At 44.4% G+C, this 19,573-nt stretch overlaps 1 protein-coding gene across 2 annotated transcripts in view; it reads left to right on the forward strand.

Annotated features, from left to right (window-relative positions):
• Positions 1-7,107, forward strand: part of LOC115201744 (cAMP and cAMP-inhibited cGMP 3',5'-cyclic phosphodiesterase 10A-like) — a 155,822-nt gene extending 148,715 nt beyond the window's left edge. For both annotated transcript variants that reach the window (XM_029765611.1, XM_029765612.1), the window contains exons 18-22: positions 68-240; positions 1,436-1,547; positions 3,334-3,414; positions 3,660-3,748; positions 5,690-7,107. In XM_029765611.1, coding sequence (XP_029621471.1) covers positions 68-240; positions 1,436-1,547; positions 3,334-3,414; positions 3,660-3,748; positions 5,690-6,500 — 1,266 coding nt within the window. In that variant the 3' untranslated portion in view covers positions 6,501-7,107. The remainder of the gene's footprint in view (positions 1-67; positions 241-1,435; positions 1,548-3,333; positions 3,415-3,659; positions 3,749-5,689) is intronic.
• Positions 7,108-19,573: the final 12,466 nt, after the last annotated feature.

The raw sequence follows: 19,573 nt of genomic DNA on the forward strand, positions 1-19,573 counted from the left end.
GCCTAGCTGAGCCGAACGCCTCATAAGCAGAGCTTTTGCTTTTTATTGATCTCTTTGTTTCCCATAGCTGGAAGGGCACAATATTTTCTCCAACCTGACTTCCAGTGAGTACGAGCAAGTTCTAGAGGTCATCCACAAGGCCATCATCGCTACAGATCTGGCGCTCTACTTCGGCAACCGCAAACAGCTAGCTGAACTACTGAGCACGGGAGCACTGGACCTGAACAACCACCAACACAGGTCTAAGGTTACACACACACACACACACACACACACACACACACACACACACACACACACACACACACACACACACACACACACACACAGGACCTCAACAACCACCGGCACATGTCACTGGTTAAATAAGAGCTTTCACACTAAAGAGCTGAACTGAACCAAGCCAAGTCAGACCAAGCTTACTGAGCTACCATGGTTACACATCCACTATAGTTGCTGAACAGGTCAACATGAAGAGAGAGAAAAAAAATAAAAAATGAATCACAGTGTTTTGGGTCAGCATCACGGTGGTTTGGGTCAGCATCACGGTGGTTTGGGTCAGCATCACAGTGGTTTGGGTCAGCATCACGGTGGTTTGGGTCAGCATCACTGTGGTTTGGGTCAGCAACACAGTGGTTTGGGTCAGCAACACAGTGGTTTGGGTCAGCATCATGGTGGTTTGGGTCAGCATCACTGTGGTTTGGGTCAGCATCACAGTGGTTTGGGTCAGCATCACGGTGGTTTGGGTCAGCATCACGGTGGTTTGGGTCAGCATCACGGTGGTTTGGGTCAGCATCACTGTGGTTTGGGTCAGTAGCACGGTGTTTTGGGTCAGCATCACAGTGGTTTGGGTCAGCATCACGGTGGTTTGGGTCAGCATCACAGTGGTTTGGGTCAGCATCACTGTGGTTTAGGTCAGCATCACTGTGGTTTGGGTCAGCATCACTGTGGTTTGGGTCAGCATCACGGTGGTTTGGGTCAGCATCACAGGGGTTTGGGTCAGCATCACAGTGGTTTGGGTCAGCATCACAGTGGTTTGGGTCAGCATCACTGTGGTTTGGGTCAGCATCACGGTGGTTTGGGTCAGCATCACGGTGGTTTGGGTCAGCATCACGGTGGTTTGGGTCAGCATCACAGTGTTTTGGGTCAGCATCACAGTGGTTTGGGTCAGCATCACAGTGGTTTGGGTCAGCATCACAGTGGTTTGGGTCAGCATGACGACAGTTATAAAAGACTATTAGAGTCAGGGGACAGCTACACTCATTCTCATGCATCTGGAAATACGGTGCATTTGGAAAGTATTCAGATCATCATCACAGAATAAGGCTGTAACGTAACAAAATGTGGAAAAAGTCAAAGGGTCTAAATACTTTCCTGAATAAACTGTAGATATAAATAAATCATAAAATAAAAACAAATACTTATCTTTCCCCAGGGACCGTGTGATTGGTCTGATGATGACAGCATGTGACCTGTGTTCCGTTACCAAGCTGTGGCCAATCACGCGACTCACAGCCAATGATATCTACGCTGAGTTCTGGGCCGAGGTACAGTAGTATAACTCACTACACTCAACCACCAAAAGAACAAAAAAAACTTATGTTCAGAGGGTTCTCCTATGGGGACACTTGAAGAACCCTTTGTAGTTCTAGGTAGCACCTTCTTTTCTAAGACTGTACTACACATCTACTGTATAAAGAGTTCATCAATTCATTAATATTGGATGGGTTATGAATGGGTTATGAATGGGTTATGAATGGGTTATGAATGATTGGGTTATGAATGGGTTATGAATGGATTATGAATGGGTTATGAATGGGTTATGAATGGATTATGAATGGGTTATGAATGGGTTATGAATGATTGGGTTATGAATGGGTTATGAATGGGTTATGAATGAATGGGTTATGAATGAATGGGTTATGAATGGGTTATGAATGGATTATGAATGGGTTATGAATGGGTTATGAATGGATTATGAATGGGTTATGAATGGATTATGAATGGATTATGAATGGGTTATGAATGGATTATGAATGGGTTATGAATGGGTTATGAATGGATTATGAATGGGTTATGAATGGATTATGAATGGGTTATGAATGAATGGGTTATGAATGAATGGGTTATGAATGGATTATGAATGGATTATGAATGGGTTATGAATGGATTATGAATGGATTATGAATGGATTATGAATGGGTTATGAATGGGTTATGAATGAATGGGTTATGAATGGGTTATGAATGAATGGGTTATGAATGGATTATGAATGGGTTATGAATGGGTTATGAATGGGTTATGAATGAATGGGTTATGAATGGGTTATGAATGGGTTATGAATGAATGGGTTATGAATGAATGGGTTATGAATGGGTTATGAATGAATGGGTTATGAATGAATGGGTTATGAATGGGTTATGAATGAATGGGTTATGAATGAATGGATTATGAATGGGTTATGAATGAATGGGTTATGAATGGGTTATGAATGAATGGGTTATGAATGGGTTATGAATGGGTTATGAATGGGTTATGAATGGGTTATGAATGAATGGGTTATGACAAAGGAATGAATCATAGTACTCAAAACATCATCAGGTGTCACTTTGTTTTGGTCTCAATAACCTCTTCCATTCTACCTCTTCTCTTTCTCCCCTCCTCTCCTCTCCTCTCCTCTCCTCTCCTCTCCCCTCCTCTCCTCTCCCCTCCTCTCCTCTCCTCTCCCCTCCCCTCCTCTCCTCTCCTCTCCTCCTCTCCTCTCCTCCTCTCCTCTCCTCTTCCCTGTCCTCCTCTCCTCTCCTCATCCTCTCCTCTCCTCTCCTCTCCTCTCCTCTCCCCTCCTCTCCTCTCCCCTCCCCTCCTCTCCTCTCCTCTCCTCTCCTCTCCTGTCTCCCTCTCTCTTCCTCTCTCTTCCTCTCTCTTCCTCTCTCTTCCTCTCTCTTCCTCTCCTCTTCCTCTCCTCTCTTCCTCTCCTCTCCTCTCCTCTCCTCTCTTCCTCTCTTCCTCTCCTCTCTTCCTCTCCTCTCCTCTCCTCTCTTCCTCTCTTCCTCTCCTCTCTTCCTCTCCTCTCCTCCTCTCCTCTCCTCTCTTCCTCTCCTCTCCTCTCCTCTCTTCCTCTCCTCTCTTCCTCTCCTCTCTTCCTCTCCTCTCCTCTCTTCTCCTCTCCTCATCTCTCCTCTCCTCTCCTCTCATCTCCTCTACAATAACTATTCTCTTCCTCTCCTATTCCTCTCCATCTCCTCTTCCTCTCCTCTCCTCTCCCTCTCCTCCTCCTCTCCTTTTCCTCTCTTCTTCCTCTCCTCCTCCTCTCCCACTTCCTCTCCTCTACAGGGGGATGAGATGAAGAAGATAGGTATGCAGCCCATCCCTATGCTGGACAGAGATAAGAAAGAAGAGGTTCCTCAGGGGCAGGTAAGAACTACACAAACACACACTAAGAACATTACCTGGGCTGCCCTTGTTCCCGCCCCTTTACTGACCTGAGACAGGTGCAGGTGGAAACAACAGAAACAAAAGCTCCGCTCCACATAGTTTCCGTCATGTTTCTTTCCCATCCAGTCCCGTCAGATCTGTGAGGGGGACGTTTTTAGGTCATTGTCAGAAATGCATTGTTGTTATTATCCAACAACATGCATTATACTTCTCTGTTTGTCTAGGTGGGGTTCTACAATGCTGTTGCACTTCCATGTTATACTACCTTATCTGAGCTCTTCCCCCCTTCTGGTCCACTTCTACAAGCCTGCAAGTGAGTAACATACAATACACACACCATATATTACATGGACTAACACACACCATATATTACATGGACTACACACACCATATATTACATGGACTACACACACCATATAGTACATGGACTACACACACCATATATTACATGGACTACACACACAATATATTACATGGACTAACACACACCATATATTACATGGACTACACACCATATATTACATGGACTACACACACCATATATTACATGGACTACACACTCACCATATATTACATGGACTAACACACCATATATTACATGGACTACACACACCATATATTACATGGACTACACACACCATATATTACATGGACTACACACCATATATTACATGGACTACACACACAATATATTACATGGACTAACACACCATATATTACATGGACTACACGCACCATATATTACATGGACTACACACACCATATATTACATGGACTACACACCATATATTACATGGACTACACACACCATATATTACATGGACTACACACACCATATATTACATGGACTACACACACCATATATTACATGGACTACACACACCATATATTACATGGACTACACACACCATATATTACATGGACTACACACACCATATATTACATGGACTACATACACAATATATTACATGGACTACACACACCATATATTACATGGACTACACACACCATATATACATGGACTACACACACCATATATTACATGGACTACACACACCATATATTACATGGACTACACACACCATATATTACAAGGACTACACAACCATATATTACATGGACTACACACACCAATATATTACATGGACTACACACACCATATATTACATGGACTACACACACCATATATTACATGGACTACACACACCATATATTACATGGACTACACACACCATATATTACATGGACTACACACACCATATATTACATGGACTACACACACCATATATTACATGGACTACACACACCCATATATTACATGGACTACACACACCATATATTACATGGACTACAACACACCCTATATTACATGGACTACACACACCATATATTACATGGACTACACACACCAATATTACATGGACTACACACACCATATATTACATGGACTACACACACCATATATTACATGGACTACACACCACCATATATTACATGGGACTACACACACCATATATTACATGGACTACACACACCATATATTACATGGACTACACACACCATATATTACATGGACTACACACACCATATATTACATGGACTACACACACCATATATTACATGGACTACACACACCATATATTACATGGACTACACACACCATATATTACATGGACTACACACACCATATATTACATGGACTACACACACCATATATTACATGGACTACACACACCATATATTACATGGACTAACACACACCATATATTACATGGACTACACACACCATATATTACATGGACTACACACACCATATATTACATGGACTACACACCATATATTACATGGACTACACACCATATATTACATGGACTAACACACCATATATTACATGGACTACACACACCATATATTACATGGACTAACACATATCTGCATCATATGTTCAGTTTCCAGTGTGTTTGTCTGTAATATTTTTCAGGCTCGAGTAGCACATTAGTTTCGTGCGTGTGTGTGTGTGCGTGCGTGCGCTGACACAAGAACCAGGCTTTTGATTTTTCACTTTGTTTACATTCCCAAAGGATCATGGTCACTTAGGCTTTAAAGCAGCCGGTGGGTTAGGCAGAAGCATCGCAGGAGGAGAGTAATGAACGTACAGTGTGTTCACTAATAAAACATACCTCACGTGAACACGAGCACACACACACACTCTTCCTACTGGCCGTTTGACCATAGTATGATTGTGTTTCCACAGGGAGAACCTTGGCCAGTGGGAGAAGATAGTGAATGGAGAGGAGGAGGACAGTGGAGTGAGAGGAGTGTGGTCTCCATCAGATCCTGTTGACCCCAGGGCAGAGCCTGTTGACCCCAGGGCAGAGCCTGTTGACCCCAGGGTAGAGTCTGTTGACCCCAGGGCAGAGTCTGTTGACCCCAGGGCAGAGCCTGTTGACCCCAGGGCAGAGCCTGTTAACCCCAGGGCAGAGCCTGTTGACCCCAGGGCAGAGTTTGTTAACCCCAGGGCAGAGCCTGTTGACCCCAGGGCAGAGTTTGTTGACCCCAGGGCAGAGCCTGTTGACCCCAGGGCAGAGCCTGTTGACCCCAGGGTAGAGCCTGTTGACCCCAGGGTAGAGCCTGTTGACCCCAGGGCAGAGTCTGTTGACCCCAGGGTAGAGTTTGTTGACCCCAGGGTAGAGTCTGTTGACCCCAGGGTAGAGTTAGTTGACCCCAGGGCAGAGCCTGTTGACCCCAGGGTAGAGTTAGTTGACCCCAGGGCAGAGCCTGTTGACCCCAGGGCAGAGCCTGTTGACCCCAGGGTAGAGCCTGTTGACCCCAGGGCAGAGCCTGTTGACCCCAGGGTAGAGCCTGTTGACCCCAGGGCAGAGTCTGTTGACCCCAGGGTAGAGTCTGTTGACCCCAGGGTAGAGTTTGTTGACCTCAGGGCAGAGCCTGTTGACCCCAGGGCAGAGCCTGTTGACCCCTGGGTAGAGCCTGTTGACCCCTGGGTAGAGCCCAGCACGGAGGAACCATCGAACCCTGACTCAGGCCCTGTGAAGGTGGACAACTGACTGGTAGTGAAGCCACTGCTCGCCCTCACTACCACGCAAATCAATACGCCCTCACTACCACACGCCCTCAACATGTTCCCTGCCAGCAGGTGTGTGTACTTCCTGTCTGGACTTCCTGTGTCAGCGACTCAATTCCTTCTGCAACAGGAAGGGGTGGGAAACATGCGTAGGGATGAGGGAAGGTGATTGGTGGATTTACTAACAAGGGGATACTTTTCAGAAACACAAAGTTACCTCATTGGGTGAGGGAAGAGAGAGAAGGTAACACTGAGGGTGTCACCACTCCTATAGATACGGACGGAGGACTGCAGGGATGTGTTCATTAAGCACCAAACGCAAGCAAACTGGCCCGAAACAGGGAGAGACTACCTGGACTGGTCCAATAAGAAACAGTTGTTTTACGACTTCCGTTGAAAAATGTTTTGCTACGGTATGCACTGATGAATACAGCCGAGGGGGATTCGGCACCAGTCACCTGATCCACCAGTCACCTGATCCACCAGTCACCTGATCCACCAATCACCTGATCCACCAGTCACCTGATCCACCAATCACCTGATCCACCAATCACCTGATCCACCAATCACCTGATCCACCAGTCACCTGATCCACCAATCACCTGATCCACCAGTCACCTGATCCACCAACCACCTGATCCACCAACCACCTGATCCACCAGTCACCTGATCCACCAGTCACCTGGTCCACCAATCACCTGATCCACCAACCACCTGATCCACCAATCACCTGATCCACCAATCACCTGATCCACCAACCACCTGATCCACCAGTCACCTGATCCACCAGTCACCTGATCCACCAGTCACCTGGTCCACCAATCACCTGATCCACCAATCACCTGATCCACCAACCACCTGATCCTCCAACCACCTGATCCACCAATCACCTGATCCACCAATCACCTGATCCATCAACCACCTGATCCATCAACCACCTGATCCACCAGTCACCTGATCCCCTCCACTGGAATCAGTCACCTGGTCCCCTCCACTGGAACCAGTCACCTGATCCACCAGTCACCTGATCCACCAGTCACCTGATCCACCAGTCACCTGATCCACCAACCACCTGATCCACCAGTCACCTGATCCACCAATCACCTGATCCACCAATCACCTGATCCACCAGTCACCTGATCCACCAATCACCTGATCCACCAATCACCTGATCCACCAACCACCTGATCCATCAACCACCTGATCCATCAACCACCTGATCCACCAGTCACCTGATCCCCTCCACTGGAATCAGTCACCTGGTCCCCTCCACTGGAACCAGTCACCTGATCCACCAGTCACCTGATCCACCAGTCACCTGATCCACCAACCACCTGATCCACCAGTCACCTGATCCACCAATCACCTGATCCACCAATCACCTGATCCACCAGTCACCTGATCCACCAATCACCTGATCCACCAATCACCTGATCCACCAGTCACCTGATCCCCTCCACTGGAACCAGTCACCTGGTCCCCTCCACTGGAACCAGTCACCTGGTCCCCTCCACTGGAACCAGTCACCTGATCCCCTCCACTGGAACCAGTCACCTGGTCCCCTCCACTGGAACCAGTCACCTGGTCCCCTCCACTGCTTGGGAACCAGTCACCTGGTCCCCTCCACTGCTTGGGAACCAGTCACCTGGTCCCCTCCACTGGAACCAGTCACCTGGTCCCCTCCACTGGAACCAGTCACCTGGTCCCCTCCACTGGAACCAGTCACCTGGTCCACTCCACTGGAACCAGTCACCTGGTCCCCTCCACTGGAACCAGTCACCTGGTCCACTCCACTGCTTGGAAACCAGTCACCTGGTCCCCTCCACTGGAACCAGTCACCTGGTCCACTCCACTGCTTGGAAACCAGTCACCTGGTCCCCTCCACTGCAACCAGTCACCTGGTCCCCTCCACTGCAACCAGTCACCTGGTCCCCTCCACTGCAACCAGTCACCTGGTCCCCTCCACTGGAACCAGTCACCTGGTCCCCTCCACTGGAACCAGTCACCAGTCACCTGGTCCCCTCCACTGGAACCAGTCACCTGGTCCCCTCCACTGGAACCAGTCACCTGGTCCCCTCCACTGGAACCAGTCACCTGGTCCCCTCCACTGGAACCAGTCACCTGGTCCCCTCCACTGGAACCAGTCACCTGGTCTACTCCACTGCTTGGAAACCAGTCACCTGGTCCCCTCCACTGGAACCAGTCACCTGGTCCACTCCACTGCTTGGGAACCAGTCACCTGGTCCATTCCACTGGAACCAGTCACCTGGTCCACTCCACTGCTTGGGAACCAGTCCAGACCTGTCTGAATGGATCTGTATGTCTGCGTTTTTGTTTTTATTTGATTTTAATGTTAATCCAATTTTTTTTTTGTATTTTGGCTGGTTTGTTTTATGTTCTGGAATTTGCAGAGGCCTTAGTCTTTACACTCTAAACCTTTAGAAAAAGGCAGGAGGTGATATGTGGACTTGTTTGTCGGTTCTGACTTTATGAAACGGTACCCTATATCCTAAAGCACTACTTTTGACCAGGGCCCAAATTAACTAAAACCAATTCCTCTTAACTCGCGGACATTTTCCAAATGATCCCCTGTAGGACCTGGTCAAAAGTATTGCACTCTATAGGAGATATGATACCATTTGGGGTTGCAGCCTATTGAAATGGTACTGTTTGTTTGCTTGCTGTAGTAGACTGACTGACTTATCGCATGCCAAACTACTTGGAAGGATGTTTTAAAAAAGAGAGACAGAAACGATGTTTAGCATGTTGTCGAAAAGAAGCCTCTAGAATGTCTTCTAGAATGTTCTAGAATGTTTTTTGTCACTGTGAGCAAAAAAATAATAATGTTTTAGCAGTACTTGAATGAAGACATACAGAACATACATATTATTCTATTCAGAGATGGCAAAACAGAGCACAAATCCCCTCACGGCATCTTATTATCAAATCACAGACAGACAAAGTGTGACCCAGCGGGGCTGAGTTAGATAATGTTAACACTTGGCTAGCCATGTCACACGAAAGTCACAATGTTCCATGCAGAAAGGGCCCCTAGACCTGGGTTCAAACAACATTTAAAATCATTTCAAATACTTTATCTGGGCTTGATTGAGCTTGCCTGGCATAATGGAATGAATAGAGGAGTTGTGAGTTTAAACCCCGCCCATCTATGCAGACTAAAGCAATCACTAAAAGTATTTGAAAGATTTCAAATAGTCTTTGAACCCAGGTCTGCACCCCACCACCGTGCTGCCAGCCACTGGTGTTGCCACAGGAACCTGCTGCTGACTACAAGTCAGTCTTTTGTCTGATTATCAGAGCCCAGAGCCATGGGCAATCAGTCTTCAGGTTCTAGAACACAGAACTTTGGGCAATCAGTCTTCAGGTTCTAGAACACAGAACTTTGGGAAATCAGTCTTTAGGTTCTAGAACACAGAACTTTGGGCAATCAGTCTAGGTTCTAGAACACAGAACTTTGGGCAATCAGTCTTTGGGTTCTAGAACACAGAACTTTGGGCAGTCAATCTTTTAGGTTCTAGAACACAGAACCATGGGCAATCAGTCTGTTTTTAGGCTTTCCTTGTAGCCTGGTCCCAGATCTGTTTGCGCTATCTTACCAACTAGAACAGCCCCTGTCAAGTCAAGTCCAATGGCTGTTCTCTGCACAGAGTTCTTAACACACAGAGGAGCAGGACAGACACACATTGATACAACATTTATAAAAAATCTATAGATATCGATTGATAGCCAGAACATTGTCAAGATGGCCGACATAAGGAGTACTATCTTTCTTTTCATTGCTTTACCCATTATGCCATTCACATACAATATCATTTATAATTTGAAAACAAATATTTTGTGAAAAATAGTATATACCTCAATGACCTGAGATCGACAGTAATGTTCTTTGATATTTCCCTGACTATTTCCTGTTGTATTCAGAAAACCGTTGAGATACAGTAATGAATATGATATAAAAAAATGTTTTCCTTTTTTGCAAAGTTGTTTGCAATTCTCTGCAATTCAAACTGTTTTTGTAAAATGCTGAGGGATGGTGCTGGAGAAATGTAACCACTCTCAATATAAGCCAAAACAGCTATATATGCAAGGACTGACCACCCATGATATCAAAAGGATAGTATTAGCCATGTTTTGAGGCTATACAGTAAGATAAGCTACATTTTTGGGTTCTGATGAGGGTACTACAGTTGAACTAAGCTCATGAGCCATTTACCAGTAATATTCGTAAAGGATCAATGCATATACAGTGGCTTCAGAAAGTATTCAGACCCCTTGACTTTTTCCACATTTTGTTACGTTACAGCCTTATTCTAAAATGAATTAAATAAATACAAATCCTCATCAATCTACACACAATACTCTATAATGAAAACCAAAAACAATTTTTTTGACATTTTTGAAAATGTATCAATAATCAAAAACAGAAATACCTTATTTATATAAGTATTCAGACCCTTTGCTATGAGACTCAACATTGATCTCAGGTGCATCCTGTTTCCATTGATTATCCTTGAGATGTTTCTACAACGTGATTGGAGTCCACCTGTGATAAATTCAATAGATTTGACATGATTTGGACACCCTTATAAGGTCCCACAGTTGACAGTGCATCTCAGAACAAAAACCAAGCCATGAGGGACAGGATTGTGTCAAGGCACAGATCTGGGGAAGGGTACCAAAACATTTCTGCAGCATTGAAGGTCCCCAATAACACAGTGGCCTCCATCATTCTTAAATGGAAGAATTTTGGAATCACCAAGACTCTTCCTAGAGCTGGCCGCCCGGCCAAACTGAGCAATCTGGGGGAGAAGGGCTTTGGTCAGGGAGGTGACCAAGAACCCAATGGTCACTCTGACAGAGCTCCAGAGTTCCTCTGTGGAGATGGGAGAACCTTTCAGAAGGACAACCATCTCTGCAGAACTCCACCAATCAGGCCTTTATGGTAGAGTGGCCAGACGGAAGCCACTCCTCAGTAAAAGGCACATGACGGCCCGCTTGGATTTTGCCAAAAGGCACCAAAAGACTCTCAGACCAGAAACAGGATTCTTTGGTCTGATGAAACTAAGATTGAACTCTTTGGCCTGAATGCCAAGCGTCACGTCTGGAGGAAACCTGGCACCATCCCTACGGTGAAGCATGGTGGTGGCAGCATCATGCTGTGGGAATGTTTTTCAGCGGCAGGGACTGGAAGACTAGTCAGGATCGAGGGAAAGATGAACGGAGCAAAGTACAGAGAGTTCCTTGATGAAAACCTGCTCCAGAACCTGATCGAACATCTCTAGAGAGATATGATCAGCGACGCTCCCTATCCAACCTGACAGAGCTTGAGAGGATCTGCAGAGAACGGGAGAAACTCCCCAAATACAGGCGTGACAAGCTTGTGTCACGACTTCCACCGAAGTCGGTCCCTCTCCTTGTCCGGACGGCGTTCGGCGGTCGACGTCACCGACCTTCTTGCCATCGCCGATCCACTTTTCATTTTCCATTTGTTTTGTCTTGTCTTCCATCACACCTGGTTTCAATTCCATAAATTACATGTTGTGTATTTAACCCTCTGTTCCCCCCCCCCCATGTCCTTGTCTGTAATTGTTTGTTGTCGTGCTTGTGCACGGTATGCTGGTATTTATCGGGTTTTGTTTGACCCGTTTATTTTATTGTTCTGTTGACGGTGGTTTATGGTTATTAAAGACAACCGTTGTAAATCAGTTTCCGCTCTCCTGCGCCTGACTTCTCTGCCGCCAGTAGCATCACATTACAGCTTGTAGCGTCATACCCAAGAAAACTCAAGGCTGTAATCGTTGCCAAAGGTGCTTCAACAAAGTACTGAGTAAAAGGTCTGAATGCTTATGTAAATGTGATATTTCTGTTTTTTTTGTTGTTTATATAAATTAGCCAAAAAAATATGTTTTTGTCATTATTGGGTATTGTGTGTAGATTGATGAGGGAAAAAAAACTATTTAATCGATTTTAGAATAAGGCTGTAATTTAACAAAATGTAGAAAAAGTCAAGCGGTCTGAGTAATGTCTGAATGCTCTGTATATCAATATTTTAAATGTCCAAAAATGGATGTATCAATTACAGATTGCGCCTTTAAACACATAATTGGTAGGCTACTTAATCACAAATGGTAATTGACCATTAAATATAGAGGGTATGATTTGAAGCCAAGTAGCTGCATTACCACCACCATCACTACCACCATCACTAGTACTACCACCACCATCACTACTACCACATCACTATTACCACCACCAACACTACCACCATCACTAGTACTAACACCAACATCACTACTACCACCACCACTATCACTACTACCACCACCACCATCACTACTACCACCGTCACTACCACCACCATCACTACTACCACCATCACTACCACTACCACCACCACCATCACTACTACCACCACCACCACCATCACTACTACCACCACCACCATCACTACTACCACCACCATCACTACTAACATCACTACCAACACTACTACCACCATCACTACTACCACCATCACTACTACCACCATCACTACTACCACCGTCACTACCAACACCGTCACTACCAACACCGTCACTACCACCATCACTACTACCACCATCACTACAACTACCATCACTACTACCACCACCACCACCATCACTACTACCATCACTACTACCACCATCACTACTACCACCGTCACTACTACCACATCACTACCAACACCGTCACTACCACCATCACTACTACCACCATCACTACTACCACCACCACCATCACTACTACCACCATCACTACTACCATCACTACCAACACTACTGCATCACTACCACCATCACTACTACCACCACCACCATCACTACTACCATCACTACCATCACTACTGCCACCATCACTACCACCATCACTACTACCACCACCACTACTACCATCAGTACCATCACTACTGCCACCATCACTACTACCACCATCACTAACACCATCACTACTACCATCACTACCATCACTACTGCCACCATCACTACTACACCATCACTACTACCATCACTACTACCACCGTCACTACTACCACTACTACCACTACCACCACTACTACCACTACCACCATTACTACTACCACCATCAATACAACCATCACTACTACCACCACCACCATCACTACTACCACCATCACTACTACCATCACTACCAACATCACTACCACCACTACCATCACTACTACCACCACTACCATCACTACTACCACCACTACCACCATCACTACTACCACCACTACCACCATCACTACTACCACCATTACTACCATCACCACTACCACCACCATCACAACTAGCATCAGTACCACTACTACCATCACTACTACCACCACCACCACCACTACTACCATAACTACCACCATCACTACCACCATCACTACTACCATCACTACCACCCCATCACTAGCCCCATCACTACTACCACCACTACCACCACCACCACTACCATCACTACTACCACCACCACCATCACTGCTACCATAACTACCACCATCACTACCACCATCACTACCACCATAACTACCACCATCACTACCACCAACACCATCACTACCACCATCACTACCACCACCAACATCACTACCACCATCACTACCACCATCACTACCACCAACACCATCACCATCACTACCACCACCAACACCATCACTACTACCATCACCACCATCACTACCACCATCACTACTAAAGTTAACTAGCTAGCTAGCAGCTCATTTGCCTACAAAGTGGCCTACTGTAGCCAGCAAGCTAGTTGGCTAATAATAAATAGTTTTTTACATAAAAAAATCATATTTAATTACTTGAATAGATTCTCCCACTGCCCCTTTTTTTGGGGGGTCCTTACAAAAACAAAATAATGGGTAATATTCAGAATATTTTCGGTGGTAGCTAAGTGCAGCCAGCAGCCATGTGGACACATGTAGAAAAGTATGTTTGTCACCAGAGTGGTTTAAAACATGTTGAGACGTTTTGACTTCACCAGTGTAATCCACTTTAAATTGTATTAAATAAAAATTGCCGACTGTCTGCCACACTTGATCGATTGAAAACGAGCACTTGAAACCAGCATAGGCAACAACTACCCTGACGGAAAACAGTGACGCACATAAAACACAGCACCCCTTTCTACGGGCGTGTGGGGGGAGGGTTCTTGAAGTGTATCATCCAATCAAAATCTTGCCGCTGGGAGCCAGCAGCCCATTTAAACCGTTTTTTTTTTCTTCTTCTCCTGACCTTCCAGGGAGGCGCGATAACAAAATGATTATGGAGGTATGGCAACGCATGCCCTTTATACTCTACATCCAAGTGTCCTTAATTGGACAATGATTTACTTGATTCTGGCCGGCTTAGTAGTGATGGTGGTAGTGATGGTGGTGGTGGTAGTAGGGATGGTAGTAGTGATGGTGGTAGTGATGGTGGTGGTGGTAGTAGTGATGGTAGTAGTGATGGTGGTAGTGATGGTGGTAGTGACGTGGTAGTAGTGATGGTGGTAGTAGTGATGGTAGTGATGGTAGTAGTGATGGTGATGGTGGTAGTAGTGATGGTGGTAGTAGTGATGGTGGTGGTGGTAGTAGTGATGGTGGTGGTAGTAGTGATGGTAGTAGTGATGGTGGTAGTAGTGATGGTGGTGGTGGTAGTAGTGATGGTGGTAGTAGTGATGGTGATAGTAGTGATGGTGGTAGTAGTAGTAGTGATGGTGGTAGTAGTAATGGTAGTAATTGGACAATAATTTACTTGATTCTGGGCAGCTTTTAGGAGTGCAGAAATGCCAATTTGTCTATGGCCATATCACTTTCACACTCATTAATCTGGTGGTTTAGCTCCCATTTTAGGCCTGAGTCCCAATTGTTGTCACAGTGCAAGATCTTACAGTAATTTAATCAGAATACAGCAGCATACTGTCATTTTATAGAAATACCACCTTCAAGTTATATACAGTACCAGTCAACAGTTTAAACACACCTACTCATTCAAGGGTTTTTCTTTATTTGGACTATTTTCTACATTGTAGAATAATAGTGAAGAACATCAAAACTATGAAATAACACATATGGAATCATGTAGTAACCAAAAAAAACTGTTAAACAAATCAACATATATTTTAGATTTTAGATTCTTCAAAGTAGCCACCCTTTGCCTTGATGACAGCTTTGCACACGGTTGGCATTCTCTCAACCAGCTTCATTAGGAATGCTTTTCGAACAGTCTTGAAGGAGTTCCCACATATGCTGAGCACTTGTTGGCTGCTTTACCTTCAATCTGCAGTCCAACTCATCCCAAACCATCTCAATTGGGTTGAGGTCTGGTGATTGTGGAGGCCAGGTCATCTGATGCAGTACTCCATCACTCTCCTTCTTGGTCAAATAGCCCTTACACAGCTTGGAGGTGTGTTTTGGGTCATCGTCCTGTTGAAAAACAAATGATAGTCTCACTAAGAGCAAACCAGATGGGATGGTGTATTGCTGCAGAATACTGTGGTAGCCATGCTGGTTAAGTGTGTCTTGAATTCTAAATAAATCAGTGTAACCAGCAAAGCAAAACCAGACAGTGTAACCAGCAAAGCACCCCCACACATCACACCTCCTCCTCCATGCTTCACAGTGGGATCTACACATGCGGAGATCATCCGTTCACCTACTCTGCGTCTCACAAAGACACAGCAGTTGGAACCAAAAATCTCAAATTTGGACTCATCAGACCAAAGGACAAATTTCCACCAGTCTATTTGCTTGTGTATCTTGGCCCAAGCAACTCTCTTCTTATTATTGGTGTCCTTTAGTAGTGGTTTCTTTGCAGCAATTCGACCATGAAGGCCTGATTCACACAGTCTCCTCTGAACAGTTGATGTTGAGATGTGTCTGTTACTTGAACTCTGTGAAGCATTTATTTGGACTGCAATCTGAGGTCCAGTTAACTCTAATGAACTTATCCTCTGCCTCAGAGGTAACTCTGGGTCTTCCTTTCCTGTGGTGGTCCTCATGAGAGCCAGTTTCATCATAGCGCTTGATGGTTTTTGCGACTGCACTTGAAGAAACTTTCAAAGTTCTTGAAATGTTCCATATTGACTGACCTTCATGTTTTAAAGTAATGATGAACTGTCGTTTCTCTTTGCTTATTTGAGCTGTTCTTGCCATAATATGGACTTGGTCTTTTACCAAATAGGGCTATCTTATGTATACCACCCCTACCTTGTCACATCACAACTGATTTGCTCAAACGCATTAAAAAGGAACGAAATTCCACAAATGAACTGTTAACAGGGGACACCTGTTAATTGAAATGCATTCCAGGTGACTACCTCATGAAGCTGGTTGAGGGAATGCCAAGAGTGTGCAAAGCTGTCATCAAGGCAAAGAGTGGCTACTTTGAAGAATCTCTAAATATAAAATATATGTTGATTTGTTTAACAGTTTTTTGGTTACTTCATGATTCCGTATGTGTTATTTCATAGTTTTGGATGTCTTCATTATTATTCTACAATGTAGAAAATAGTCAAAATAAAGAAAAACCCTTGAATGAGTAGCTGTGTCCTAACTTTTGACTGGTACTGTACATTTACTTTATTTTTACTGCAACTTTAGGCAAAGTGCAGAAATGGATTCTTGCCAATCTCCATTATGTGCACAAACCAGGTGCTACAGGAGGAACTTTAGGTAGCTAGCAACCAAGACATTTTGAGTTTAAATCCTTATTGCGGTTCAGTCCCAAGTAATGCATTTAGCTGTAGAAAATACAGTAACTAGTTGTAGATTTATCTTATTTTCACCTCAACTAGACAGAAACCTCTAAGAACGTCCTAAAACCGTCCTTGGGGACATCCCTGGAACAAACCGGGAACTAGACAAAACCTGGAAGGGACCATGACTGTTAAAAGGTCATGAACAGTTAAAATCATGTTTGACATGAAATGTGATGATATTTGAAGGAAACCAGATCAAAGTATAAAAACTGACTGTTTCTTCTACATTGATAAAGTTTGATCATAAAGTTACTGGTCCCCTCCCCCCTAAGTCAAACACTTGGATTAATTATTAAGAGGACAAGGTGACATCACCTTAACTCTCATTTTAATACACCAATCGGTAACATGATATTCTCTTAACTAATTTAAATAAGTACAGCGTTGTAACCAACATCGGAGAAGGTGTGTTTGCTAAAGGGGCGTGGTTTATACAGCTAGATAGCTACTCTACTGTTGACACAATTTGACTGTCAGCAAATAGAATTAAAAGTTTACCCTAAAAAAATGGGGGTTGGGGGGGGTCGTTCGAAACTTAGATGCAGTTGTCAGGTCAACACATCTGTCAGTGCTGCTGTGAACCGCATCATAAGAGACATGCCAAACAGGAGACGTATAAAAAAAAAAAAAATAAATAAAAATTATATCATTGATGCAGTTTTGATGTTGTTTGAGTTGCTTTGTGTTTCACCAAATTAAGTTTGAGATGATTTTACTGCAACACTGCTCACTGCATCCAAGTTGCTTTAAGTTGAGCTGTCAGTCAAGGCGAGCTCATGAATATAAGCTCTCCGCCCACTCAGCCTGTCTTTTCAAACTCCCTGGTAGTTAGTCGTGAGAGGAAAAAGTACTTTTTAAAATGACTGTTCAGGACCTTTAAACTCAAATAACTTAAAATTGTGCCTTTCAAAGTAAAATATTCTAAATGGCATTTGACACCTGCGTTTTCACGTGCTCAAATGTTGTCATGTGTCGCGTCATGGTATCACGTGTTGAAATTTCGCAGCTCCATATTGTCACATTTATTTCACATGTATTTCACATGAGATCACGTGTAGTTTTATGTTATCACATGTTGCTTCACATGTTATCACATTAACTTCACATTAAATCACAGTGATCACGTGAGATCACATGTTCTGTAAGGAACTGCACTCTCTGTTGAGCTGAGATGAGGGCAATTTGACTCTCTGTTGAGCTGAGATGAGGGCAATTCGACTCTGTTGAGCTGAGATGAGGGCAATTTGACTCTCTGTTGAGCTGAGATGAGGGCAATTTGACTCTATTGAGCTGAGAAGAGGGCAATTCGACTCTGTTGAGCTGAGATGAGGGCAACTTGACTCTGTTGAGCTGAGATGAGGGCAATTCGACTCTGTTGAGCTGAGAAGAGGGCAGTAGAAGGGAGGCCCCTAAATGGCAGGTAATCCAAGAAAGAAAACAAGTAGGTGGTCAGTACTATGTGTACAGTCAGTTGCCACTGTTCTGTTCCTCCTATGAACATCTTCCTTTCCAAAAACCCTTATGGAAAGAGTAGTACTACTGTTGACCCAAAGCTGTGATTGAATGTACATTGTAATGAATGTTATTATGATGATAAATATATGGTTGATGATTCCTGGTGGTCTATATATCCAGATCCCAGATCTGTTTGACCGGTACGCTGTCTTGCCTACTCTAATAGTTATTCTCCCATTGTCACACCAGCACAAACAGTTCTGGGACCAGGCTATGTGCAATAGGGGTAAGACACCGTCAACTACAGAAACCTGCTGCTTTATAGCCTGAGTGCCAGTCTTTTTTTATCTGCAATCATGCCAACTCCTGGTCACTCGTTGTCACTGCGACAATGAGCAATGGAGTTGGTAAGAGCAACAAAAAAAAACAAAAAAAAGTTCTGGGACCAGGCTAGCTGCGTTACTTTTCAGAACAGCTTCCAGTACCTTTCAACGAAGAAGATCCACAGCAATAGAATGACTGCACCTAAACTGACCTGTACTGTTTGTCAGAGTCGGTGTCAAGTCCGTTTCAATTCCAGTCAATTTAGGAAGCAAACTGAAATGTCAATTCCAATTTCCGATTTGTCTTCAATGCTATTCAATTAGAAAAATGTGGAATTGGAATTTGGTTTACGTTCTGAATTGACTGCAATTGCATTGGAATTGACCCCAGCCATGTTGTTTATCTGATTTTACATTTACACAGTAATACGTGTAAATGATAATGATTTTACACAGTAATACGTGTAAATGATAATGATTTTACACAGTAATACGTGTA

The sequence above is a fragment of the Salmo trutta genome, chromosome 10 (assembly GCF_901001165.1).
Source record: "Salmo trutta chromosome 10, fSalTru1.1, whole genome shotgun sequence".
NCBI classification, from domain to species: Eukaryota; Metazoa; Chordata; class Actinopteri; order Salmoniformes; family Salmonidae; genus Salmo; species Salmo trutta.